At 46.9% G+C, this 26,896-nt stretch overlaps 1 protein-coding gene across 1 annotated transcript in view; it reads right to left on the minus strand.

The window, feature by feature from the left end:
• Positions 1-26,896, minus strand: part of MIPEP (mitochondrial intermediate peptidase) — a 144,120-nt gene that overhangs the window by 102,593 nt on the left and 14,631 nt on the right. Inside the window, exons 5-10 of the mRNA XM_060079683.1 lie at positions 23,761-23,824; positions 19,610-19,792; positions 18,912-19,068; positions 14,633-14,681; positions 12,700-12,760; positions 8,713-8,765 (exon numbers count right to left, since the gene is read on the minus strand). Of these exons, the coding sequence (XP_059935666.1) occupies positions 8,713-8,765; positions 12,700-12,760; positions 14,633-14,681; positions 18,912-19,068; positions 19,610-19,792; positions 23,761-23,824 (567 nt within the window). The remainder of the gene's footprint in view (positions 1-8,712; positions 8,766-12,699; positions 12,761-14,632; positions 14,682-18,911; positions 19,069-19,609; positions 19,793-23,760; positions 23,825-26,896) is intronic.

A 26,896-nucleotide genomic window follows, 5' to 3' on the forward strand; every position in this document is an offset into this window, starting at 1 on the left:
TTCATGACAAGGAATATCTCAGCACCTCTGCAGGCAAAGAGAAAGTTAATCAAAAGGAAGAGATTGATGATACATAATAAAGTTAGAATAACTGCTGAAGCAACACGTCTAACGGTGTGAGATAACATTATCTTCGACTTGCACAGTGCTGCACAATTTGCCAAGCACTTTCACATCAGAAGCCTCCCATATTCCTTACATAATCCTGTGAGACAGGTGAGGCTAGAATTATTACTCAGTTTTACTGGAGGACATTGAGACTGGGAGAGGCTGGTGACAGCCCACGGCAGTCTCGGAGAAAAGGCCCTGGGCTGGACGTTAAAACCTCGGCTCCATCTCCGTCTGTGCTCTGAGAGAAAGTGTTTTTTTTTTCTGGTTTTTGGGGGTCTCAACGTCCTCACCAGGAAACTGAACTACTGGGTTTGCCAAAAAGTTCGTTCGGGTTTTTCCATAAGATGTTACGGAAAAACCCACATGAACATTTTGGCCAACCCAATACAATATGTCCCAGGCTGCACTGATTATCAGACAAATGCACGCAAAGAAGCCGGCACTGTGCCTGGAGAAAAGCAGGCACTCCGCCCATCACAGAGACACTCTGTCAGGAAGCTTGACTTAATGTTGTGAGTTAATCACCTACTATGTGCCTGATGACACTCAGTGTGGAAAGAGTAAGGCCCCAAAACCATGAAGAGCACCTAATGCAAGTGACAGGGACGTGAGTGCAGAGGGGATGAAGACGAGGCTGTGGTCAGTTCTGCTGGGGGGGAGGGCATGAGGTCAGGAAGTAGCAAGGGGGGAGGGTCAGGGAGAAGCACGGGGGGGGGAGGTCAGGGAGAAGTGGGGGGGAGGGTCAGGGAGAAGCACAGGGGAGGGAGGGTCAGGGAGAAGTTGGGGGGGTCAGAGAGAAGCACGGGGGTGGGGGGCGGGGGGAAGGGTCAGAGAAAAGCACGGGGGAGGGAGGGGGAGGGAGGGTCAGGGAGAAGCAGGGAGAAGTGGGGGTCAGGGAGAAGCCGCAGAGGAGGGAAGGAGGGAAGGGCATGGGGGGTGGAAGGGGCCCCAGGGGAGGGAGCGGCTGCACAGGGCACCACAGGTTCAACCACAAAGACCACCCGCCTCACTCAGCAGCCTCACAGCACAAGGAAGAGATCCCCCACGCCGGTGCCCCAACAGGCTCTCCAAACGAGAGGCTATTCCCTCCTGAAGAGCAGCCGGAAGGGAGAGGCTGTGAGGGATTCAGGAAGCTCCAAGGTATTTCCAGCCAGAGGCGCCCTGAAGACCAGGCCCTGCCTTTGTGCACTCAGCTTACATCCGCACCCCACAGGATGTTCAGTGTCACAGGTCACTGAGCCCCTCCAGGATGCCGGGCTCAGGAGGCAGCCCCCCACCCCCGGAAGAACCGAGGAGCAGGACTTGCTCCCCCCTGTGCCCTTGGGGCCACCACGCCGGACACCCCCGCTTGCCATGATACCTCCTCGCAGCATGGTCCCCATGACTGTCCTACTCGAAGAGAAACCACTGAGAAAAAAATTTACTCCGTCATCTAGAGACACCCTCCAAACAAGAGAAAAGCACAACAGGTGACATACAAAACCTTACAGCACGTGAGAGCCATAGCCCAACCTAAACACAGTAAAATTTAACTGTATTCGGAGGATTTGGTTTCATCACCTCAAACTCTTTCCTAGTTTTGCAAGAAGTTTACTGCTATTTGTTGTAAAATTTTTCCCCTGACTTGAATGCAGAAATAAGAGATCTCTAGAATCCTCAGAAAAAAACTGGAAAAAGATTACTGTTCATCCACCATGGTTGGTAAGTGAAGCTCAGTAAATTCTCTTCTATTTCTTCTGGTTAAAAATAGGCTACATGTGGGTTTACAAATTTTCAGTTTTCAAAGAACATATTATAATCAACATGGTAAATGGTATAAATTAGGTCTTTCTTATTAAAAACAATAGAATTTAGCAATATCTCAAAATCCCCATCAGGAACGCTATCATTAAAGTAAGTACAGAAATACTAGGCAGTAAGAGACTTTCCACTGAAGAATTCATTTGTTGTCATTTAAGTTTTTAAAAAAAATCAACGTGTCAGTGTCTCTCTGAAGCACACTCTGTGAGTCACACTTATATGTCAACTTCTGATGCACCTGGGATGAAGGTAAAGAAAGAACTTGGGCTTTACTTCCAAAAACCTTGGCACTGAACTTGGTGAAAACACAACACAGTTCAGTACCGTCAGTGAATCCCGGTTGAAACTGCAGGTACCACAGGCTTCAGTCTCACCCTGTTCCATTCAGTAAGTTAAGGCAGGTGTGGGAATCTGCACAGCAGGCAAGTGCTTACAGAGGGTCCCTGCAGGACGAACACGACGGATAACAGACACTTAGGAGGCACAGACATACATGTGTGACGACACCGTCAGAGGAGCTATTTTCAAATTCACCAAAGGAAAATGAAACACACAGAATGTTTCTGGCATGAGGAATGATGTTTTCGCCAGGATCACAGTGTGACAGCTGGATGACACCACGAAACTTGTCATCTTGAAGCCACCGGGAGAATGACTGTTTTCTCCAGCTAAATACAGGTAAGGTAGCAGTGAAAGAACCGAAAGGTAGTAGGAACCTGTTTCCCTTTCAGGTAACCACACACTGAAAATATCTTTTTCATCTCTATTTCATAAAGAACTGGCCATCGTCCGTTTGGTCCTATCTTGACTTCTGACTTCAGAGGCAAGAAAACAGCTCCAGCCAAATTGCCTGGTAAGGAGGGAGCTCTTTTCCTTAATGGTGGAGATCAGATACACGGTTCACTGGAAAATGCTCTTTTTTTTTTCAAATTTATTTATTTTAATTATTTTTGGCTGAGTTGAGTCTTCGTTGCTGCGCGCGGGCTTTCTCTACTTGCAGAGAGCAGGAGCTACTCAAAAGCAGTGGCCTCTCTTGTTGTGGAGCACAGGCTCTAGGCGCACGTAGTTGTGGCACGCGGGCTCAGTACTTGTGGCTCGCGGGCTCTAGAGTGCAGGTTCAGTAGTTGTGGTGCACGGGCTTAGCTGCTCCGCGGCATGTGGGATCTTCCCGGACCAGGGCTCGAACCCGTGTCCCCTGCATTGGCAGGTGGATTCTTAACCACTGCACCACCAGGGAAGTCCTGGAAACTGCTCTTAACACAGATCACAGTACAATTTCATCCTCACCCTAGAGAGGTAGGAAAGGGAACCTCAGGGGAAAGGATGACCACAGTCACGCTGACGTGGCACCAGGTGACAGGACCACATCATAGAGGCTGGAGCCAAATCCCAGGAGAGCAGGGAGACCTCTATTATGACAGCCTCTCACGCAGCTTCTTCAGTTCCATCAATATGTAGAATCAAATAGCCACACGTGAAACACAAGACAGTGCAACCAACACAGTTGGAGGGGGGAGAGGGGTACAAGATCCACGTTACAGGAAGACAGGAACCAGAGAAACGACCCCACGTGAAGGCAACCAGATCAGTCCACGAGCTTGGAAATTCTGTAGGACCAACGACCTGGTCTCTTTAGCAAGTGGCAATGTGAACAAGGTTGGCTGGAGCATGACGTGTGGGGACCGGCTCTGGAGCAAGAGACTCAGACAGAAAGCCCAGCAAGCCAACTGGGAAGAAACAGACTGGAGACCATCAAGGAAACAGGGGTGTAGTCGGGGTACGAGATGACGCCCATGAACTGCTGCAAACTTAACTGGGTTCTGGTGGTTCTGGAGTCATATAAGAAAACAGCCACGTACTGAGAGAGGGAAAGAATACACAAGAGTGACGTGACACAAGGGCTAGGATTCAGCTTAAAATACTTCAGTAACAAGAAGGAAGGGAGAAATAAAAGAGACCAGTGAAGCAAACATGGCAAAACCTTGATAATTACTTCATCTGGGAGATGAGTATATGGGGGTTACTTATATTATTCTCCCTATTTCTGTTTATTTTGAAAGTTTTCATTATAAAGGTTAATTTTCTTAAAAATTGAAAGCAACGAGCTCAGTATACATGTACTAACAAATAAACTGCACAATTTCACAAATAAACTGCACAATTTCACGTATCAAGCAGTTGTAGTATCTTGAAACACCACACCATCCTTCTGTGGAAGTCCAATGCTTTATGAATAGTTTAAAACACAAAACATTCCTATTTCATTATGTGAACGCTCCAGACATTTCAGAATATACCTTAGCAAGGAATAAACCATACTGAATCCCACACCCCAAGGACATCATTCTATAAAACAGCACCAAAATAAGTGAAATGTGATTCACTGAAACTCATCCTTGGCAGAAAAGAAATAAAGTCCTCGAGCATTAAAAACAAAAATCAAACACTGGAAGGATGCACTGAACACTGTAAGAATGATCACTCTGGAGGGCAGGGGTGGGAGGAAGGCTGTGAGCAGCATTTGAAATACCTCAATGGATACTTATGTTGTTTTCAATTTTTTCCCAACCACGTGAATGTATTAACTCTTCAAAAATAAACATTTTAAATAAAGTCATTGCACATACGCTTTTCGTAAAGAATTACTTTCACTCCTCCATGAAGAATTTAAAACTTGAAAAATAAAAAAAATGAAGGTAGTTTTGCTCTTTAAGATTCCCCATCAGCTGCTTCTGCCACTGTTTTCCAGGACTTACCTCTCACAATTTTAAAACACAATTTCCTATCTTTCTAATAGGCTCTTTCTTCTCTTATGCGAACATTAAGAAACGTGAAATAAATCTTAAGTGTTTAACGTGTAGGCCAAAAAAAGTCCCTGGGTAACTTGAAAAAAAGCTCAAATCAAGGAAAGCCCCTTCTGCTTTTCATTTCATGTCAAACCACACATTTTAGTCTTTACTTGCAAGTAGAGGCATTTAAAGAGGATTTAGAAATCTTCACTTTGTTCTACCTTCTAGCCTCAAACCCAAACTATTACATTTTCCCTTTCTTTTCTCCTCCACTACCCGCGCCTCTCAGCCTACTCTAGTCAATCAAGATGATTGACACTGCAAACCAAAAACTCAATCCTCTGCCTTTTAAGCTACTCAAAATAGAGGTTTTAAACCCCCAATTCTTACAATCCCATCTAAAGCATTTCTGCATCCCTTTTCCTGGTTCTTTTACTGAGTTAACAGCCAAATAAGTGAACTGAAGTTCCCTGTGGCTGTCAGGTGGGTTACACTGTGGTCCCAGAAGAGTGGTGATTTCTACTCTAAGAACCAGCCAGCCTGGGGGAACCTCTTAACAAAGGAGCATCATGAAGACCTCCAGAGGTCATGCTGCCTTCAACAAACCTGACAGATGAAAAATGTCACCCACAAAAATATGTTTACCAGAATAGTGATCACTGGGTCGCTTTTACTATGGACCTCCAACCACTGGTGTAGACACAGGCTCCAACAACAGCTGTCAACCAGCACGCATTTCCCAGGCCCAGAGCGTGTTCCCCACTGCACTTCAAACAGAGGAGACAAGACAAGCGTTGCTCTGTGCTTCCAGGCGTGGTTGACAGTGAGGCCCAGAGGACACTGTGAGTGCCCGGCCGTGCGGCACTTGGGCTGTAAGCACAGGCCGGGGGGCTTCGGGGACTCCAGACACAACGTCACAGGTAGGGCAGGAAGCCGCAGTCTCTGAGACAGAAAGGGCCCAGGCAGGGGACAGGGTTCAGTTTGGCCGAGGTAACCTGAGGAGGACGGGGGTGGTGAGGGAGAACCAGAGGGCATGTGTGTACCTTTCGTTAGAGCCACGCAGGCCTTGAGCGACGCTCCAGCTTCATTTTAAAGGCGGTAGTGGGCCCGTGACCTTGAAGACGGAAGGGACCCCTGTGTGCTGTCCTGCCGGCCACAGGCAGGCTCCCCCGCCCTGGACACGGCCACCAGGACGCACAGGCGAGGTGGGCCCCTGTCCAGTGCTGTCTGTCTCACCAAAAGCTCTCTGCAGAGTATTCTGCTGCTCATTTAATACAGTCATTACATTTCAGATGAGTGTCTCAGAGAAGCTTTAAGGCAGAGCTGAACCTCCTTCAAAAGATTTGAGAGGACAATTACAAAGCATCTCTTAGAGGGGACCGTTCTCTAGAAGAAGGTCTACAGAAGGCCAATTCCACATAATAATGTTATTTTAGTACTAAAAATACAAGCTGGCTGAGGATAGGTCACTTTCCCAGACTGTGTGTAGCACGTGTCACAGGCGAGCCAGGCCTGCCCGGGGCCTCAGCCCTCAGGAGCTCCTGGCCACAGGGCCATGCTGCCCCCGATCCTGCCATGTGGACAAGAAGACCCCCCCTCTGTGGTGGGGGCAGAGGAGTCAGAACCCCCAACCTTCGGGGGCTCCGGGGGCTCCAAGTACTGAGTCCGGAGTCAGGCAGCAGCCGAAAGACTTTCCCGTGGTGCACTTTGGTATAAATGGAGGACTCACTCCCCTTTATTCAATAGCTTCTATTTAAGACCACTGTCAGACTTCTCAGGGATCGCACACCCTGATTAATGCGTACGTATACGTCATCATCGATTCTGTCTTTCCAAGTATTCAAATATCCACATGTAATTTCCACAGAACCACCACTTGGGTATGCTACACTTACAGAGCACAGTTAAATGACAAAAATATCGCTTTTAAATTTAAGGCTAAGGTATTAAAAAATAAGGGATGGGAGGGACTTCCCTGGCGGTCCAGTGGTTAGGACTCGGAGCTTCCACTGCAGGGGACATGGGTTCGATCCCTGGTCGGAGAACTAAGATCCTGCGTGTTACGCAGCACGGTCAAAAATAATAATAGTAATAGTAACAATAAGGGGTGGGGGATATGATGCAGAGGAACACCACATAAAAATCACAGTGGCAAAAATTAGAAAGAAACAAGGACATCTAATTCACATGACTTTCCAATGTCAAAAATACAACTAAAAACTTTACATAAATATGGAACATATTAATAAAAAATTTAACATTCCTGTATGCTATGTCTTTGAAAGGATTTTAAGAGAGAAATGCTATTTTTTAATGCAACCGTTAAGAGCAGGATCTGAAGTCTTGCAGCCATAAAACACAATTGTGAAGTAATGTCTTATTACTAGCATATCTTACGTTAAGCTATAATATATTCTAAGCACTCACTGTTTATCAGGATCAAATTATTATAGATTCTGAACTACAGTTTACGTGCTTTCGTAGAGAAGGTGACTGATGCTGAATTTGGGACACATGTATAAGAAATACCAGCTGACAAAGCATTATTACCTACAGGTTGGGAGACACCTATACTCTGTAAGTAAGACTGGTTTGGGGATCGGATGCGTAAGGAGAGGCCACAGAGGGGAAAAGATGGGAACTCAGCGGGTCAGCTCTTGGACACACTGACTCATCTCAGGCCACCTCCTGCTGCCGGGGCAGAAAGAACAGGAAAAGCTACAGGTTTCTGCTTCTATGACAAATGCCGAAAGAAACCATTAGAATAAGCGGCGTCTAATCTTAGTGAGGTGCTTACTACGCTTTGCTTGATGCTTGAATATAATGCATGGTAACCAAAAGACTTTGAAGTTTAATACCAACTGAGTAAGTATATTATCATGATACATGCCAGCAACCTTTAGTAAAGAAAGCAGCTCAAAACTTTTATTCTCTTCCAGGACCTAAGTCAATCTTAACTGCATATCTAAAAAATGAACCATAAGAGAAAAATGTTAAGGATTTGTTAAAGGCTAAGATTCTGAGATTCTTAAAAAATATATTCCTCTTGCAGATATAAAGTTGCTTGGGACATAAACATTTTTGTGTTCACTCTGAACAGGCCTCCATATTTTGTGGGTTTACAAGCAAACATAAAAATGACAGAGGGCTTCCCTGGTGGCGCAGTGGTTGGGAGTCCGCCTGCCGATGCGGGGGACACGGGTTCGTGCCCCGGTCTGGGAAGATCCCACATGCCGCGGAGCGGCTGGGCCCGTGAGCCATGGCCGCTGAGCCTGCGCGTCCGGAGCCTGTGCTCCGCAACGGGAGAGGCCACAGCAGTGAGAGGCCCGCGTACCACAAAAAAAAAAATGACAGAAACAGGGTATAGTTAGGGAAAAAGCATAGCTCCTAGTTCGCCACAGTTTAATAGACACAGAGGAACACAGAAGCCAGAGGAGCCCCTCTATCAACATAAGTTTCCCAAATCCTTATTTCATTTATATCCTTCCAGATGTGCCAATAACATGCTGACGTGTTCCAATAAAAATGAGAAAACATAAGAAAACCACACTGTGCCATGCCAAGTACTACCATATTCCTCTACTGGTTCAACAAATATTTGCCGAGCACCCACCCTGGGCCCGAAACGGGACACGACGAGGGTTCTAGCAAAGTCCCAGCCCCTCCAGCTCAGAGTCTAGAAAGAGCCTGGACAGCACCCACAGGAGGAGGCGGAGGGGCCGGATTCCAGCCATGCGGGAGGTACTCACAAGGTGTAAACAGGAATGACAGAAGCCACAGAGGACCGGCTATGGGGGAGGGACCACTACAGGCCTGTGGGAGGGGCTTCCCAACCCGGATAAGTGACCTGAGGGCAGATGCTGGCCACTCCAGCACAGGGCCTGAGCTTGAGGGGACGCAGGTTTGTAACGTGGGCACCGAGTGAAGGGACTGTTGCCCAGTTAGCAGGCAAAACGCTCAATACATATTTCTTTCTTCCTTCTCACATACGAGTATTTCTCAAAAAACGTACCTCTCTGCACGAATCACACCGCTGTAGTAGGGGGGGTCCCAAGGCATTAATTCCTACGAAGGAAAAATTCACTGTTATGGAAGCTGTTGACTACTTCACAATTTTAATCAATAATTTAGCCAACTTATAAAATGTGTACCTGTTATGATGCCAGAAAAAGTTTAATAAAAAGCCTAAAAATTCGTGACTTGGCAGGAAATACGTGCCTTTTTATTTTGACTTCCCTGCAATCAGTGAGTTGAGAGGTATAAATAAGGCATAATCGCAGAATTTCGGGAAAAGGTAAACAAATGTCATTCTAAAATGTAAACTAATGAAAGTCAAAATTGATAGATTAAATTAGCCACGCTGAAATTTTCCCCAGAATGTAACCCATGTATTAATCCATAAAACATACTGCAGGTAAGATTAGGGAACTAAAGGTGAGACTAGAGTTCTTTCTAAATCTAAGCAAGAAGCTTAGGGTGGATCCCAGAAATGAAAGCAACAATTTAAAACGTAACTAAGGCAGAATTAACGCTAATCTTGGCAAAGAAAATATGTCATAAAGAAACACGAGAACAACCATTTTTGACACCTGGTACAGAACAGTGACAGGAAGCTGGGGTAGCTGTGCGGACCACACTCCCCGCAAGCTGCCAGGTGACAGAGAGCAGGCAGAGGCCAGGCCGGGAAGCAGGCGGCCTGGGTCCAGGCCCACAGTCCACAGCGTGCGGACTCCCAGGGCTTCCCCGCTTTCCTCTCCAACCCCGTGCCCCCCTCCCCCACCCTGCTGCTCCTCCACCGCAAGGCAGACCCCTCCGTCCGGCCTCTGCCTAGAGGGCTCTTCCTTGGCTGTCGCCAGCCCCTCACTTCTTCAGGGCTGCTCCGGTGCCATCTTCCTGGGGGGGAGGGCGGTCTTCACTGCCCAGCCCCTATAAGACAACAGCCTCCATCCGCTTTTTCTGCATTATTTCCCCCACAGTCCCTATCACCACAGGACTAGCACAATGCTGATTTTTTTCATGTGTTTACTATCTCTTTTCTTCCCCTACGACATAAGCTGCATGAGGGCAGGGATTTTGTTTGCAATTTTCCCGTTGTATCTTGGCCCCTGAATTCTGCCTGGTACACAGCAGTCCCTCAAGGGTTATCTGTTGAATGAATCAACAGCATCTCCCACACAGTACTGCTAAATGCACTTCAACTGCAAAACAAAACACCTGGCACTGAGCAGAGCTCCAGGAACGAGGCTTCCACCCTTATCACCAAGGTTCTTCAAAGGTTCAGTTTAGACGTGATCTCCTCTGAGGACAAGGTTTCTTGCTCATGCGCCACGCTCATACTTTTATCAGGGAAGGGAACCGAGGTAAGACGTGGAGGCTTCCTTTCTTTCTGCCCACGAGCTCCTGAAGGGCACGGACAGCAGTCCTGGGGCTCTGGCCCCTGAGTGATCAGCTCCTGGCACTCACGGCCTCCAACAGATGACTGTTTACTGCTACGTGCCAGACAGAGCGCAGGCTCTAATGCAACAGAGACAAGATACCATCCCTGTACCAAGAGCTGACAATGGGCCAGGCAGCAGGAAGACAAGTGGCCCGCCAGAGAACAGTGTGTCAAGTCTATGATGCTGTGCCACGCCAAACAGCCCATGAAGGGTGTTAAATCACAGGGGAGGGCAGGAGACGCCTGGAGGAGACACAGCCTGAGTTGGGCTGTGAAGAGTGGGAGCACGTAATCCAGATGTACGGCATTTGTTGGCACATAAATGTCAGTTACAATTTAAAAATAAAACAAAGCACAGCATGGTAAATCAACTATACTTCAATAAAAAATAAATAAAAATAAAGTAAAAGAAGGGAAAGCAAAGCAAAAAGTAAGTGAAAAGAGCACACGAGCATCATGCAGGTGTCAGGAGTGAGCGGAGACCACTGACTGGGCTCCCAGGCAGAAGAGGAGGAGGTCCAGGAAAGATTACGAAGGGCTTGGCGGGAAAGCTAAGAAATGGGAAGTAAATCTAATAATTACCTGAAAATGTTAAACAAAAGAGTGCGAGGCCCAATCAGTGATCTAGAAAAATCCCTCTGGCGGCCCTGCGTTCATTCATTCCCATTCCCAGTAAGTGCACAGGACCTTCTCCGCATCCAACGTGGGCCAGGCACCCAGCAAAGCAGTTGGAATGCAGGACAACTTCGAGGGGAGCAGAACAAAAGGCTAGACAACCAGTCACTGTCGTCTTGGGGAGAAGGAATAATGACCTCAGCCAGGGCTGTGGCAATGGGCACAGACAGGGAACAGAGTTCCCAGGAAGGCAGAAGCTGCAGGCCTCGGTACCTGACACTATGGGCGGGGGCGGGGTGTGAACACCCACAGGGCTCACTGACACACAGCACGTGGCGCTCGAGAGCCTGCTTTTCTACCAAGTGCCCAGGTGCTGCCTTCCAGGGAGCAGTTTGAGAACCCCTGGTCTAGACTTAGTCCCGGTTCTGGCTAGGGGAGCAGGGTGAACGGTGGTACCTTCACCGGGGGCTTCAGGAGAGAAGGCTGGGCATTTCCCACACATCCTCAGAACAGCCGGCATCAGTAGCTACATAACATGTCTGGGGCTTCCCTGATGGTGCAGTAGTTAAGAATCCGCCTGCCAATGCAGGGGACACAGGTTCGAGCCCTGGTCCAGGAAGGTCCCACATGCCACGGAGCAACTAAGCCCGTGTGCCACAACTACTGAGCCTGTGCTCTAGAGCCCATGAGCCACAACGACTGAGCCCGCGTGCCACAACTACTGAAGCCCACGTGCCTAGAGCCCGTGCTCCGCAACAAGAGAAGCCACTGCAATGAGAAGCCCGCGCACCGCGAAGAAGAGTAGTCCCGCTTGCCGCAACTAGAGAAAACCCGTGTGCAGCAACGAAGACCCAATGCAGCCAAAAAAAAAAAAAAACCAAACAAACAAAAACATGTCCAGGGAGAACAATTTCGAGTCATATTAATGAATTAGCTTTTGGCAACACACTTCACCTTTTCTGTTCCTGTGCTCACCAAGCTAAATTCTGATCCATGATCTAGTTTCCTAAGTGGACCTACCTACCAAGCCAAAGTGGGTGGATGGCTAATCCCAGTTACTCCGCTAGATACAGCTCTGACTACCAGTTAACAATCTCACATGCTGCTCCTGAAATCAGTGACTATGACAGAATTACTCCATTTCATGGTGGTTGGATCTGGGAAGCTGGTAAAGAGTTTCTAACCCTGCTCAGCAGCCACCAGCAACCAAGGATGACCACCAACAGCAGCTACAGGAGAGGGGCCCAGACACCCCAGCAATCCCGTGGCACCCCCGAGCCAGATGAGGACCCGAGCCCTAACACCTGGGATCTCACCCCTTTTCAGGGCACCCTCTGGCCCTAAGGACACTTAGTCTGACTGGAAGGATCATGTAATCATTTGATCTTAAGATTCAGTGTTTTCAGGACGGGTTACACTTTGTCCGTCAACATTGATCTACCTAACTGAGCTCCACAGGTTAGCAAACAAACGTGTCAACTGCAAGGTGAGCACTGATGTTGAAGCTGCCACCGGCCAGGTCATCCCCTCCCTGAGCCCCCTAAAGGTGCTTTGCACAGAGATGCCAACTCTCCATAGAACAGAGGCAACCTTTGTGTGAGCAGATATTAACACAGGTTGTGTTAACAGACAGTATGGGTGTGTGTGTGTGTGTGTGTGTGTGTGTGTGTGAGAGAGAGAGAGAGAGAGAGAGAGAGAGAGAGAGAGAGAGAGAGAGAGAGCGCAAGCGAGCAACTAACCAACAAAAACACTGGATTTACTGGAATGTCAGACTTGGACATTTGGATCACATATTTCAATACTTTATTCCCCAAATCCAAGGATCAGAAGAAACAAGACTATATACACCATCAGCAAATCACAAGTAAGTTCTAGAGTCAAAAGATAAAGACCTCAGCTGACAGACTGTTTATATTATAATAAAAATATCCCAAGATGGTCACTTACAGAATTTTGAGGATTTAGTTTCATTTTCATCCCTCGTATCATCTCAAAATCTTTTAGAGTTCTGTAAAACAGGTTTATCATTCATTGTTAGGACACAATTTTCATAATTAATTATAAAAGAACTGGTCTGCTTATGCTACCTTCCAATATTCATGATAAAATTAAAAGTAATTTGTAGTGCAAATGCAACCAGTATTAACCAAATTTTACATGTGCTAGAAGAAACGATAATATACACATCAGTAAATTACTACAATTTCTACCTTAAAAAGCATCTTGGCAGGGCTTCCCTGGTGGCGCAGTGGTTGAGAGTCCGCCTGCCGATGCAGGGGACACAGGTTCGTGCCCCGGTCCGGGAAGATCCCGCATGCCGCGGAGCGGCTGGGCCCGTGAGCCATGGCCGCTGAGCCTGCGCATCCAGAGCCTGTGCTCCGCAACGGGAGAGGCCACAACAGTGAGAAGCCCGCATACCGCAAAAAAAAAAAAAAAGCATCTTGGCAGAGATATGTCTTGAAAGTACTAAAAGCCTGGAAAAACTAGCAGTGTTAACAGAAACATGCGAAGTGCAAAGTGTTAATCAGTAAACTCTGAAGCACTGCTTTTTGCTACACCTTAAAAAAGAGGCTAACAAATTACTTCCTATAAAAGAATATTAACATAGATTATATTTAAGATTGCTATTCATAGTTTTTCCCCTACCAAAAAACTCCAGCTGGGCAACAATCAAATATGCACTTAATAATTGCAGAATATGGAATTTCTGTTAGAATGAACTCCTACATACCACTATAAGAACCTGAAGATAAGTTTGCTCAAAATATAATCTATAGCTACATATAAGTGAAAAAGAATAATGCTTAACCAGCAAGGCAAAGTAGAATAAAGTTTCAAATAACTGCATAATCAACACTACTTCATTATATCAAAGCCACAATAGCTCACTGCATTGAAAGATAATTTTAGAATTTATAAATATAATCCAAATTGGAGAGGACTGTGTTCTAGGCATGAGTTTATAACAGAAAATGGAAATTGGAGCTAAAATTAACATGCTGGTGCAGTCAGGCAGCAAATGAGGTTTTAGGCAGTGCCACAGGAGAGATCACGGTCTCTCACAAACGTGCCACGCCTCATCCTAGAGCCAGGGTGTCTGAAGGCTCCTGGGGGGCTGGCCCCCAGAAAGAGCACTACCAGAGTGGCCCCGAGGACGAGGGCCAGCCCAGGGGGCTGGGCAGGGAGAAGGCCGGCGGCTGTGACAGAGGGACCACTGAGAGTGCTCTTAAGCACATAGCAGGGCAAACAGATCCATCTACCATCCCCACCAGCCGCCCACGCTGAGGCCGAAAGGAGAGAAATACTACGTTTCCAGCTGATGATAAAACGGATGGTACAAGCTAAAATATATAGTTTCAAAAGGTCTGGGAAGGGCTTCCGTGGTGGCGCAGTGGTTGAGAGTCCGCCTGCCGATGCAGGGGACACGGGTTCGTGCCCCGATCCCGGAAGATCCCACATGCCGCGGAGCGGCTGGGCCCGCGAGCCATGGCCGCGGAGCCTGTGTGTCCGGAGCCTGTGCTCCGCAACGGGAGAGGCCACAGCAGTGAGAGGCCCGCGTACAGCAAAAAAAAAAAAAAAAAAAAAAAAAGGTCTGGGAAATTTTAAGAAGTCCCTATCAATGATGAGTTCCTAAAGACAGGTGGCTGGTTCACCAGAGGGGACGGCCCAAGTTTCCGAGACCGTCACCTTCGGGGGACGACTGTGCACTTTCAAAGTAGGGCTCACTGTTCATCTCATCTCTTGAACAGTCCACAGATCTGACACAATATTCCAACACTTATATTCCTAACAGGTCACTTACAGTTTTTTTATAAATCAAGTCTTAAAAAAAAACCCTAACTAAATAACATGTACTCTAAAGAGAACTAAAAAAACGAACCTTTCAGAGAGTTTGTCAGATAGCTTCTCAAGGAACTGCATGACAGTCTCTAAAATGAAAATCCAAAAGAAAATATCTTTAACTACATAAAATAAAATGTACATACCTGTTAAAATTATAATGTGGTGATCATAAATCCATACACTACAATGCCTTTAAGGTGATGATTCTCAAAGGGAAGCTGGGTTGCTCACATATACTAGGCATTTCTAGATGATGATGATCTTTATTAAATAAACGAATTAAAGTGACATAGTAATAATCAAAGCCTTAAATGATACCCCAAAATAAAAACAGTTAAGGGGAAACAAAAGAAAAGAATCCGGGCTTCCCTGGTGGCACAGTGGTTGAGAGTCTGCCTGCCGATGCAGGGGACACGGGTTCGTGCCCCGGTCCAGGAAGATCCCACATGCCGCAGAGCAGCTGGGCCCGTGAGCCATGGCCGCTGAGCCTGCGCATCCGGAGTCTGTGCTCCGCAATGGGAGAGGCCACAACAGTGAGAGGCCCGCATACCACAAAAAAAAAAAGAAAAAGAAAAAAAAAAAAAAAAGAATCCAAAGTTTCAATCTATTTCTATCTATTCATATGTATAAGGAAAAAAATGTCTGTCAGACATGTCTAATTTTTTTCTGAGTTTTCAAGAGATAGCTAGACTGATCTGTTCATAAAAATCACTACAACTTAGAAACATCAGATTTTAAAAATCAGTGTTTTTCTGGGTAAATATTTTTATTTTTATATACACAGCAGAATAATCTATTTAGGATCAGTATCCAAAGAAAATATTGCAAAATTAGAACATTAAAAATTTAGGCTCGGGCTTCCCTGGTGGCGCAGTGGTTGACAGTCCGCCTGCTGATGCAGGGGACACGGGTTCGTGCCCCGGTCTGGGAGGATCCCACATGCCGTGGAGCGGCTGGGCCCGTGAGCCATGGCCGTTGAGCCTGTGCGTCCGGAGCCTGTGCTCCGCAACGGGAGAGGCCACAACAGTGAGAGGCCTGCGTACCGCAAAAAACAAACAAAAAACAAACAAACAAACAAAAAAATTTAGGCTCTATTGGAATTTTTTTTTTTTTTACTACTTAAAATACTTCAGCCGTAAGTCACTATATTGTACAAACCCATAAAGGCAACGTAGTGGATTTACTGTTGTTTCCCATGATAGGAAATTTTTTCATGTGACTTTTTGAATTTAGCACTTTTTGCCACTATTTAACATATACAGAGCTTTCACGTGTATTTGAGAGTGGGCTACACACACTGTTTTTCTATTTTCCACATGGTCTTTTATATGTTTCAGTTTCTTGTTCAGTTTCTCTCTTTTCTGAGTAAAATAAGAGGCTGGGGAAAGGATGGACCTAAACCAGGAACCCAGGGGTCTCCCCACCATCAGTGGTGAACCAGCCCGTATCTCGTAACCTGAAAAACGCTGCCTTGTTTTAGATGGTTTAAGAAAAACAACTGTTATTTAGTTTAAAATAAAGTCTGTATTTCCAGATATCAAACCAGCTAGCATAGAGAACTGTTTTCACATATATCTGTGTGTGCTTTTTATTTCAAAATAACCATTTTTTACTAACTTCCACCTATTTCGTTTTCCTAGCTCTCTTACTTATGAGACATCTACCTCAATTAATCTACCTGGAATACCGCCGGAGTATTCAATAAAAAGGAATGAGTTTGAAACGGCCTGAGGGCAAACGCATGCCTCACTGGAAGATGACCCCCTGACACATCTGTCACGTGGGGTCCACCTAAACCTGTACCCCTCCTGTTCCTCACTGTCCACCTCCAGTTTCACTTCCCTCAGGAAATTTTCAACAACCATCCACGCATCTGCAAACTTCCTGCGCTCCTAAAATCCTAGGACATTGTTTTCTATATTCTATGCATTTGCAACTAAAAAGACACTGACCTGTCTTAAGGTTTATCTTTATATGTATACATCCAGGCTCCCCAACCAAATGTTAAATCCCTCGAGGACACAGGTCACAGTCAACCCAACTATGTGCAGAGTCCAGCTCCAAGACATCTCCACGCTCACCACCCTGTGAGCCGGGGACCTGCTGGCCATCACCCCGGGCGCTTGCCACTGCGGGGCCGGCAACCTCCAGTGCACGTCACTCAAGCCGGCGCTCAGTCCCCCACCTTCCCCCAGCGTCCAGGCGAGCCAACCAGTCTCGTCCCGGCGTGTGTGTGCGCCTCACTGTCCATCAGTGTTTCCACCTGCACTGACCAACCGGCACCTCACACCTAACTCAGACCCACCTCACTCCTGCCCCGCCCCCGTCAGCAGGAGCTGTCTTCCCGGTGGCTCATGTCCAAGGCCTGGCTCTCCCTTCGGGTGCCACACGCCCCAAACGTGACATCTCAGCACCTACACAGCCGCCGTCAGCCTGGAGCAGCCGCGTCCCTCACTGTGGCTACTGCAAAGCCCCTCCGGGTGCCCCTCCCCGTGGCAGGTCTCAGCCCCCCGGGCGGGGCCGTGACCACTGAAGTCCCGGCTCAAACCCGCCTCCCCCAGGGACGAGCCTCCTTCGGCTGTGACCACCCCCTGCCCCGCCCCGCAGGCTCCCCCCGTCCTTCCTCACGGCCGCACACCTGGGCCCCCATCTGGACCCTCCACTCACAGCCTTGTTCACCAGCCTTCGCGGCCCGCGCAAGGCCGCGCACCTCTGACACGCGCAGTCCTCCCTCCCCTGAACCACTTTCTCCACAACCTGTAGGCGCCAGGAACAGACCGGACTCTTCCCCTGCTTTTCTGCTTTCCTCTGTCACCTGCACTACTCGGATTTATATCCAGCGCCCAGAATAACATCTGGCGCACAGTGGGCACTTAGTGCATATCTGCTGAACCAATGAACTGAAAGAGCCGATGCAGGTGACACAGAAAAAGGGGCATGTGGTCTCGGGTGGCCTGGGAGGAGCATGAATGGAGCGCCCGGGTCAGGGCTTGAGCGCTGCCACTTCTCAGCAATCAACCTGACCTGCGGTTCCTCGTCCGCGAAGTGGATACAACCGTGTATCCCACACGGCCATAGAGGAATGAAAGGAAACGACGGCCCAGAGTAGGCATTACGTAACTATTACATACAGTATAACATAACAAGACGTCATCATAACAACGTGGTGACAACAGTGACTACGGAAGAGCGCCCGAGGGAACAGAACACCTGCTTGGGAGCTGAAGTGCGTAACACAACCTTAAGTGTGCTAAGAGTTCAGGGGCGGAGGAGTCCAAGGGGCGTGGAAACGTTGGAACAGGCTTCATGGAGGGGGCGGCGGGAGCCCAGCACGGACACCCTGGATAGGATTTTGACAGACAGACACGCAGGCAGCAAGCAGGCCTCGAGTGAGGGAGACGTGCCCACGGCTGACCGACGGGAGTGAGGCCAGGCCGAGGGGACGGCGTGCACAAGAGAGAAAGAAACAAGGCGTGCTGGGTTCAAGAAAACCTCCGAGGAGCTACGGACACTGCAGGGAACACGGGAGGGGCAGAGACAGCGCAGAGCCCCTCCCAGTGCCCCCCGACCCCGCGATCGGCACGTCTGTCCCGACGCACGGCCAGAGACCCCGCCTGTCTGCGGCCATCTACTCCCCCAACTCAGCCCGTCACCGAGTCATGCACACCCAACCCCTACAACACACCTGGGTCTGAACAGCCCCACCATCGAGGCCACCCTACCCTGGACTCAGTGTCTAAAATGTAACTGTAATTGACAGTTGAAAGATACACTATATACATTTGAAAGATATGCTATATAGGTTTGTATCGTTTTCATTGCAAACCATTCTCCCTCATACATCATAAATCACAGAGAACTGAACGGAGCAAACCCAGCAGAGATGCTCCCCCGACGCCCGCCCCAGCGCCAACTTTGCGAAGCAGCCCTCTTCTCTCTGAAAGGAGGGGTTTTTACATGACCCGGCCTACACTGAACCTTGACTTCAGCAGAAATATTCTCTCTGACACTAATTCTAACCAATCTGGTTAGACTCAGCACAGAAACCAGCTGAGTTAAACTGAAAACAATTCAAATCATCATCAGTGAAGTTTTAAGTATGATTTGCTCTCAGTGTGTACATAAAATACATCGGTTGGGTGGAATACATTCCAAACTGTTAGCTCTATTTAAAAATTCTAATAAAGAAGCAGAAATCTCAGTAACTGGTCTCTGACTATATGAAAAATAGAACAGCAACTGAGAGCTATTTAAAATCGTAAGTTCAGCCTCATAAAAACCCTACTTTGCCCTTAAAGCTGGATAAACAGGCTTACCTGGATTCTTAGCCATTGTTCCCTGGAGAGCCCTGTGGGAGTATGTAGCATACCCCACTAACTTTGCCAGAAGGTCTCTGCTGCTGAGCAATTCTTCTAAACATTTCAATTGACCAGCATTGGGATAAAGAAAAATTTTATAAGCAGCTTCTCGCACCTATGTTCAGAAAGTGAAAGGTAAAAGACATCCATGCACAGTACAAAGTCCTACATCATCATAATACAGGGTACCTCCCCCACTTTGTTCTGCAGGCGAGCCACGCTTTAGAATAATGGTCTCCAAAAAGTGAATAAAGCTTCTGGATTTGTCACTGGTATGGGAGACAAATCATACTCAACTGGGTTCTCTACTATGGCGCAGGGTGGCACAAATTTTAGCCAACACACGTGCCGTGAAGCACCTTTAACCAGGTGACGTGAAAACTACATGCAATTAAAGTCTGAGTCCCCAGAATGGCCATCACTGCTGCTGCTCGTCATACTTTGAAAAGGAGGAGCCCTTTATGATACAGGAGTCACCAAACCATTGTCATTATTCAAAGCATTTACAGAATTAACAGCCCCCAGTTCAATTTTTAGTGCTTGGTGACACTAACGTATTTTTAAAGGTGTGACTATCTCATCACTGAATCTGGGGGTCACAACAGACGTGGCCCCGGTACAGGGACCAAACTGCACGGAGGATGGAGCGCACGTACCAAGTCATCCGGCACTTCTGCACGCAGACCATCCACCAGCACGTGGTCCCCGGCCAGCTCGAAGTGATGCCGAATGTGTTCCGGCAGGAGATGCTTCTCAATCTTGCTGGGAAAGTGGGTTCCCATGAGAAACGCACTGCTCAGATCCAAGATTTTAACGTTCAGGTCCACCGCTCTTTTACGCTGTACGTGGGGGCAGTAATCAAAGTTATTTAGGTAATATCTCAAAACTTAATAGGTGATCTATGAAGACAGCAAATCAACACATATAGCTGAATTATAATTTAATAAGATACTAAATATATTAAGTGATAAAATGAATACTGAATATAATTTGGATCATAAATGTTTAATACACAGTAATGTACTACAAATGTTAACTCTACTTTTGATAGATATTTAATATCCTGACCAAAAAGTTATCTTACGGTTTTTTTTAGTGCTTCTAGGCTTTAAGACATTCTATTCAAAGTCTGAGTTATACAACGCATCTGTGAAATTAACAACACTGGGAAGTCCAGGTCCTCCCCTGGCCCTGAAAACCTCTTAGTTAAGTGAGCCAGGGAGTAGTTGAATCTGTTTGATATGATACTTTTCAGACTAAATACATGAAGTATTTGAAGGGCAGATTAGAAAACATTCTCAGTCTTAAAAGATCAGATACAAGGGCAGGGGAAGGAAGGTATAATTAACGCAGCTCCTCACTGAAGCGCAGCGAAGGGGCACTTCCGAAGCTCTGCTGGGCACCCACTTGCGGGGCTACAGCAGGACAGCAGCAGAGAGGTGAGGAGGGCTGGAGTCGGGGCTGCGGGGGCAGGACCACATGTCCCAGCCCCATGGCTGGCACCGTCAGGCCTCAGGCCGTCAGTGACAGTGACAGAATGGGGTGGGTTTTCTCGTCAGTCACACCCCTAGGACACCATCTCCTGAGAAAACCTGTGCCATCAAAGGGGTGCCACAAATGTCTGGGATGAGGTCCTTAAAACTGAGGTCCACACCAGTGGTCAGGTCCTCCTGGGGACAAGGGGTGAATTTTCAGGCACTTGTTACAGGAAAACTAGACAGGCATCCAGACCTGGGCTCAGGACGGGCTTCAGGTGAAATCACAGGCAAACTTCCCGGCAAGGGGGTCGATAGCTATTAAGAGGTTCTAAACTACGCTATGACCCTAAAAAATGATTAGGCAACACTAGTGTTTTTTAAAAGACAACGATGTATGATGCAGATGTACCCTTGATAAGCTGCTGGAAAAAACTTAGTGTATTTTAATAACAAAAAATTTCAATACAGAAAATTCAAACTTCATAGGAAAAATAAGTTTTCAGATACCCCTACGTCTTTATCATCCAGACTTCTCTTTGCCTATTTTGTTTCTGATATGGCCATGTGTCACCCCCTAATGGTGACCAGTGGAATAACAAAAAAGAAAGACATCTGGAAATTATACTATAGCTCCAAAAACTTTCCTCAAAGCTTTTTACTATTTAAAAAAAAAAAAAAAAAAGTGATAAAATTAGTTATTTCAAGGAGTTTATCACCTGTTACAATCCCTGGAAAAATAAAAACTGCTTATTTCCCGACTCCACCAACAGTCTGCTAAGTATATCATTTCATCATTTGGACATAATTAAACATGCGGTACTCGGAGCTCTAAGAATGCTATGAAATTGCTGCATTTATTAAATGATTGCTGAAGAACACACTTCCTTTCATTTTTAATTGTATTCATGAGACCCTAAAATGTAAGTAGGGAATAACCTGGAAAGAACACAGACAGAACGCAGGCCTTTACGGTTCGTAGGTTAGGTTAGTGGCTTCGACTCAAGCCCTCTGCCAGCGTGCTCTGCCGCCCTTGCCCCCTGTCCTAGGGGAGCACCTCTGACAACAGACACTGAAGTGACGACACGGGAGTTCAGCAGGTTTACGTTACTGCATCTTCACCGTGGGTGGGCTCGCAGGTAGTTTACCTGCTAGGAGGGGCAGCTGTCCTATTAAGAACACACGTTAGATAAAAGCAGCAAAGTCAGTGCTGGTGAAGCTGACCTTGACCCGACATGCTACTTTTTAATAAAGTTTCAAAAACATCTTTCATGAAGATTCTACACAGTAATAAAACTATTCTCCCGGATTCTCTAATAGCAAACTTCCTCCTGAAAATATCGAATCTGATGAATGTTAGTGAGCATCATTATGATTCTCACACATTCATTATTTTATTGAGTCTAAAACTCCTGTGCGTGAAAAAAGAGAACCCACACTCCCTGTCCTTGAGAGGCCTGTGATTTAGGTAAGCAACGCAGTAATAACCACCTAAAGATAAATGTCCTATGTGTGAAATAAGTAAAATGTGAGTTCGGATGAACACAAAATTCCACCTGGGGGGTTGAGAACAGCTTTGCAGACACCATGGCCCGAAGATGAAGGCTTAATGGGGATCTCAGACAGGCAAACCCACAGGGGACACAGGACCAGAGCAGGGAGGGCAGGGCCATGAGTAACACGGGGGTAGGGGCAGGGACAGCTGGGGGTTCTACGTATTAATTGCCATTTATACTCTTTCAATGGGCAATGGGAAGGCACTGGAAGGTTCTGGGTGGGAGAGTAACAATTGAATCAGCACTTTAAGGAAAGTACTCCAATGGTCACAGACAGGTTAGACTGACCGCCAGAAGGCCTGCAGGCAGGGCAGCTGGGCAGGCCCTGGAGTCGGCTTGGCCTATGTAATAGCCTCCTCCACCTACAAGCTCTGTGACCTTGGGGAAATCACATGACCTCTAGGTACCTCAGCGTCTTCACCCATGAAACAGGAATAGTAGTAGTACCAGCCTCAAAGCTGCTCTGAAGATCTGATGAGAAATATGTGATGTAAAGAGCAAATGCTTAATCACTGTTACTTATAGTGGGTGTAGGAAGACAATGGCTTTTAGGATGGCCCAGGTATTTGGTGATAAGGATCAAGGTGAGTTGTTCTGGGGATGCAGACAGAGGCAAGTGAAGCCCTACAGAAACAATCCAAGGACTTGGTCACTGAGATATGAGAGCACTGAGAATGGAAAAAATGCAAACTGACTCCAAAATTGGATTTGGGTGACTCAGAGAACGGTGGCATTATTGGTACAGAGAAGTATTAATAACAAACTGGTCTGGAAAGGGGCAAATGTGTCCATTTCAGGCAATCTGAGTTTGCAGTAGAGCCTATCAGCCCTGGGGACTGCCGGGTTAGGTCAGGAGTCACGTGCTGAGTCCTTAAGGCCACACAAGTACACAGACATGTGAGTGGCCTCAGAATTACTCACACTCAGCACCAACCAAAATGACAGCATCTATGTATGTGACACGTATTCTCAATATCCTGCCCTCTACTTTCCAAGACACTTTGATAAACCAATCTCTGTTAATAGGTAAGTGGCTTTATCGTATATTTACCAGGAGAAACATATTTATCTAAAAAAGAAAGCAGCACCATAACAGTCTAGGCTGCAGGAAGGCAGGGTGAGACACTGCAGCAGGCAGCTCTTTGGGTGCTGGTTGAACCATCCCGTTCTTCCAGCCCCGAGCTTAATACTGAAGTGAATAAGCACTCATTGGGATGAGCAGCAGCCAGGGTGAGAGATCCTGAGACAAAGGATGGGAACTTGAACAGATCGCTTTGCCTTGTTCCCACACGTGTAAAAGGAGGGGTCTGGACAAAGAAGCCTCCTCCCATCCCAGTTTCAACACTGTATAACCCATGCTTACTGCTTTCAGAATGAAACTATGGGGGTCTGTCCAAGACAGGTATTACATCAACAAACACACCTGCACTGGATCTCAACAACACGTCCTGTACTTCTGCAACCAGACCCTAATCTTCAACAGCGCCAGCTTTCCGACTCACTAGCTGGCCTTCCTGATACGGCCCATCTCATCCCACTTCCGTGACACCTAAAACGCCCCAACCGTCTCACGTCATTTCTTAACTCTGAATTACCCTGGGTGACAGGCCAACTTCCAGAGAGCACTATGTTCAAATACAACTTACAGGAGAATTTTAAAACATAAACGACCTAGGTGTCTTTATAATGTGGAAATTCAAGCAACGTACAAGAACCACATCAACAATATACCAACTAGATATCAGTAAAACAAGAGGAGCCAAAAAACAAGGTTACCTTTTCTCTGTCTAGATGGATTCCACTGATTTCAAAATCAAACATAAACAGTTCGGCCACTCGCCTATAAATAAAATAAGTGCCAGGTTAGAACAGGTAATGATAATTATGAACAAAAATCAGTTTTTTGGGGCTTCCCTGGTGGTGCAGTGGTTGAGAGTCTGCCTGCTGACGCAGGGGACACGGGTTCGTGCCCCGGTCCGGGAAGATCCCACATGCCGCGGAGCAGCTGGGCCCGTGAGCCATGGCCGCTGAGCCTGCGCGTCCGGAGCCTGTGCTCCACAACGGGAGAGGCCACAACAGTGAGAGGCCCGCATACCACAAAAAAAAAAAAAAAAAAAAAAAAAAAAATCATTTTTTTGCAAAATAAATCCATCTTACTGCCCAAAAGCCGGATGTTTACACACACACACACACACACACACACACACACACACACACACACACACACACACACGTTTGCTTGAAACCAGGAGCTTAACATCTTAGAAGTCAGGCAAAACAGCTGGCTGACTGACTGGGCTTTAAGCTCTCCTATGGATGATTTGGTATCAGATACACCGTGCTAACTATACAACAAGCCTTACACTGACAATGAATGACAATTACTCCAACAAGGCCAAATTTTCTGCTTTTTTCTAGAAAGGAAAAAATGAACATCTTTTCAACTGTCTTTCCTTCAAGAATATCTGCTGCAAACTATACACAACGCACCAAATTAAGTCCTTGTGGGACACACACATGCTGCCTGAACTCTGCATGAAGGTGTGCATGCAGAACTGTAACACATTTCCTCCTCAGCACGTGTACAAAACAGAACGATGCTCTGCTCATCCGTAAGGCGTGGCCCAGACGGGGATAAGTACTTTTTGAATGAATGAACACAAGGCAAAAGAAATAATAAGTTTCCTAACAGGGGTACAAATAAAGTGCTTAGGGAGTTCAAAGACCATCATAATACCCTTCAACAGGTCAGCAATATCTGAAACATCACCTTTCACTCCTGCTATCAAAAAGCAGACTCTTCATCAGCTTCAAGCCACCATCCTCTTCCCCTTGGGCTAAGTCAGCTTAGACTTAGGAGGGAAGATGCCTACTTCAAGAATGAGTACCAGTGTGCTTTGTAGAAATCCAGTTTTTAATGATCGTAAAGTTCATCTGCAAACTTCACAACAGGCCCTAATTTTCCTAACCTTTCCTTAATGTAACAATTTCATCCTAATGTCAAGTATTAGCAGCAATAAAAAAGCAACAGCAGAACAGAAAGTATCCTGGATAACATCTAAAGGGGCAACTTTTCAGGAATTTTCTCCTGTAATATTTTATACTTACAAGTTAATCCTTCCCTTTTTATTTTTTTGAAATTAATTTATTTATTTTTGGCCGCATTGGGTCTTTGCTGCTGCGCGCAGGCTTTCTCTAGTTGCGGTGAACAGGGGGCTACTCATCGTTGAAGTGCGTGGGCTTCTCACTGCAGTGGCTTCTCTTGTTGCGGAGCACGGGCTCTAGGCTTCAGTAGTTGTGGCACGTGGGCTCTAGGTGTGCAGGCTCAGTACTTGTGGCTCGCAGACTCAGTAGCTGTGGCACACAGGCTTAGTTGCTCCACTCCATGTGGGATCTTCCTGGACCAGGGATCGAACTTGTGTCCCCTGCACAGGCAGGCGGATTCTTAACCACTGCACCACCAGTGAAGTCCCCATCTTTCCCTTTTTAGTTATAAGCTAATTTAAGATGATTTACTTTCCCATTAGGGAACAGGGGAATCAAAATACTTAACTCGTGGGCTTCCCTGGTGGCGCAGTGGTTATGAATCCACCTGCCAACGCAGGGGACACGGGTTTGATCCCTGATCCAGGAAGATCCCACATGCCTCGGAGCAACTAAGCCTGTGTGGCACAACTACTGAGCCTGTGCTCTAGAGCCCGCAAGCCACAACTACTGAGCCCGCATGCCACAACTACTGAACCCCACGCGCCTGGAGCCCATGCTTTGCAACAAGAGAAGCCACCGCAGTGAGAAGCGCGCGCACCACAAAGAAGAGCACCCCCCGCTCACCACAACTAAAGAAACTCTATGCACAGCAACGCAGACCCAACGTCGTCAAAAATAGATAAATAAATAATTTTTTTTAAGATGTTGGGGGTAGGAGTTTATTAATTAATTAATTTATTTTTGCTGCGTTGGGTCTTCGTTTCTGTGCGAGGGCTTTCTCTAGTTGTGGCAAGCGGGGGCCACTCTTAATTGCAGTGCATGGGCCTCTATCATGGCCTCTCTTATTGCGTAGCACAGGCTCCAGATACGCAGGCTCAGTAGTTGTGGCTCACGGGCCTAGTTGCTCCATGGCATGTGGGATCCTCCCAGACCAGGGCTCGAACCCGGGTCCCCTGCATTAGCAGGCAGATTCTCAACCACTGCGCCACCAAGGAAGCCCTAAAATAAACAAATTTATTTAAAAAAAAGAAAGCATCCACCTATTCTTTAAAACAAAAAATACTGAACTCATAACATACTAAATGAAAGGAAAACCTGTGTGACCTGGAAACAAGACATTACCATGCTGGGCCACAAAGGCATGGGCTGGGACACACAGCTCTTCAGATCTATTAGGGTGGAAACATGGTCCCTGATGCCCAGGAGACAACGATCTACCATCACTCATCAGTAAATGTGACTGATAAACATCGGGGGACCAGGAAGCAGAAGTGTATATCACAGCGCTTATGTCAGTATTACTAAAATGTAAGTCATGTATAATTGCATATCACTAATTTACTGGCATATGAAAACAGCTCAGCAAATAGTAGCTATTTATTGGGGGGGGGCAATCAGCCAAATTAACCCCTCTAAACTTCTCTACCACCGTCATCCTAGTCCAGGACACACTGCCACCACCCTGAACGGGCCACCGTGCCCCAAGTCCGCCACCCTACAGGAAGGCCCTCCTCATGTCAGAAGTCCTTGAGTCGTGAGACACCCTATCCACCACGGTGAGGTCTCTAAACACTGTCCCCCACCTCCGACCAAATCTGGGGCCTCTGCTACGGGCTCCAATAGCATTCATGATTTCCACTCCACAAGCTTAAACGTTGGACAAACACAGAAATTTTTTAATGGTTGTGTTGAGGCTGTATGATGG

This window comes from Mesoplodon densirostris, chromosome 17 (genome assembly GCF_025265405.1).
Source record: "Mesoplodon densirostris isolate mMesDen1 chromosome 17, mMesDen1 primary haplotype, whole genome shotgun sequence".
Lineage (NCBI taxonomy): Eukaryota > Metazoa > Chordata > Mammalia > Artiodactyla > Ziphiidae > Mesoplodon > Mesoplodon densirostris.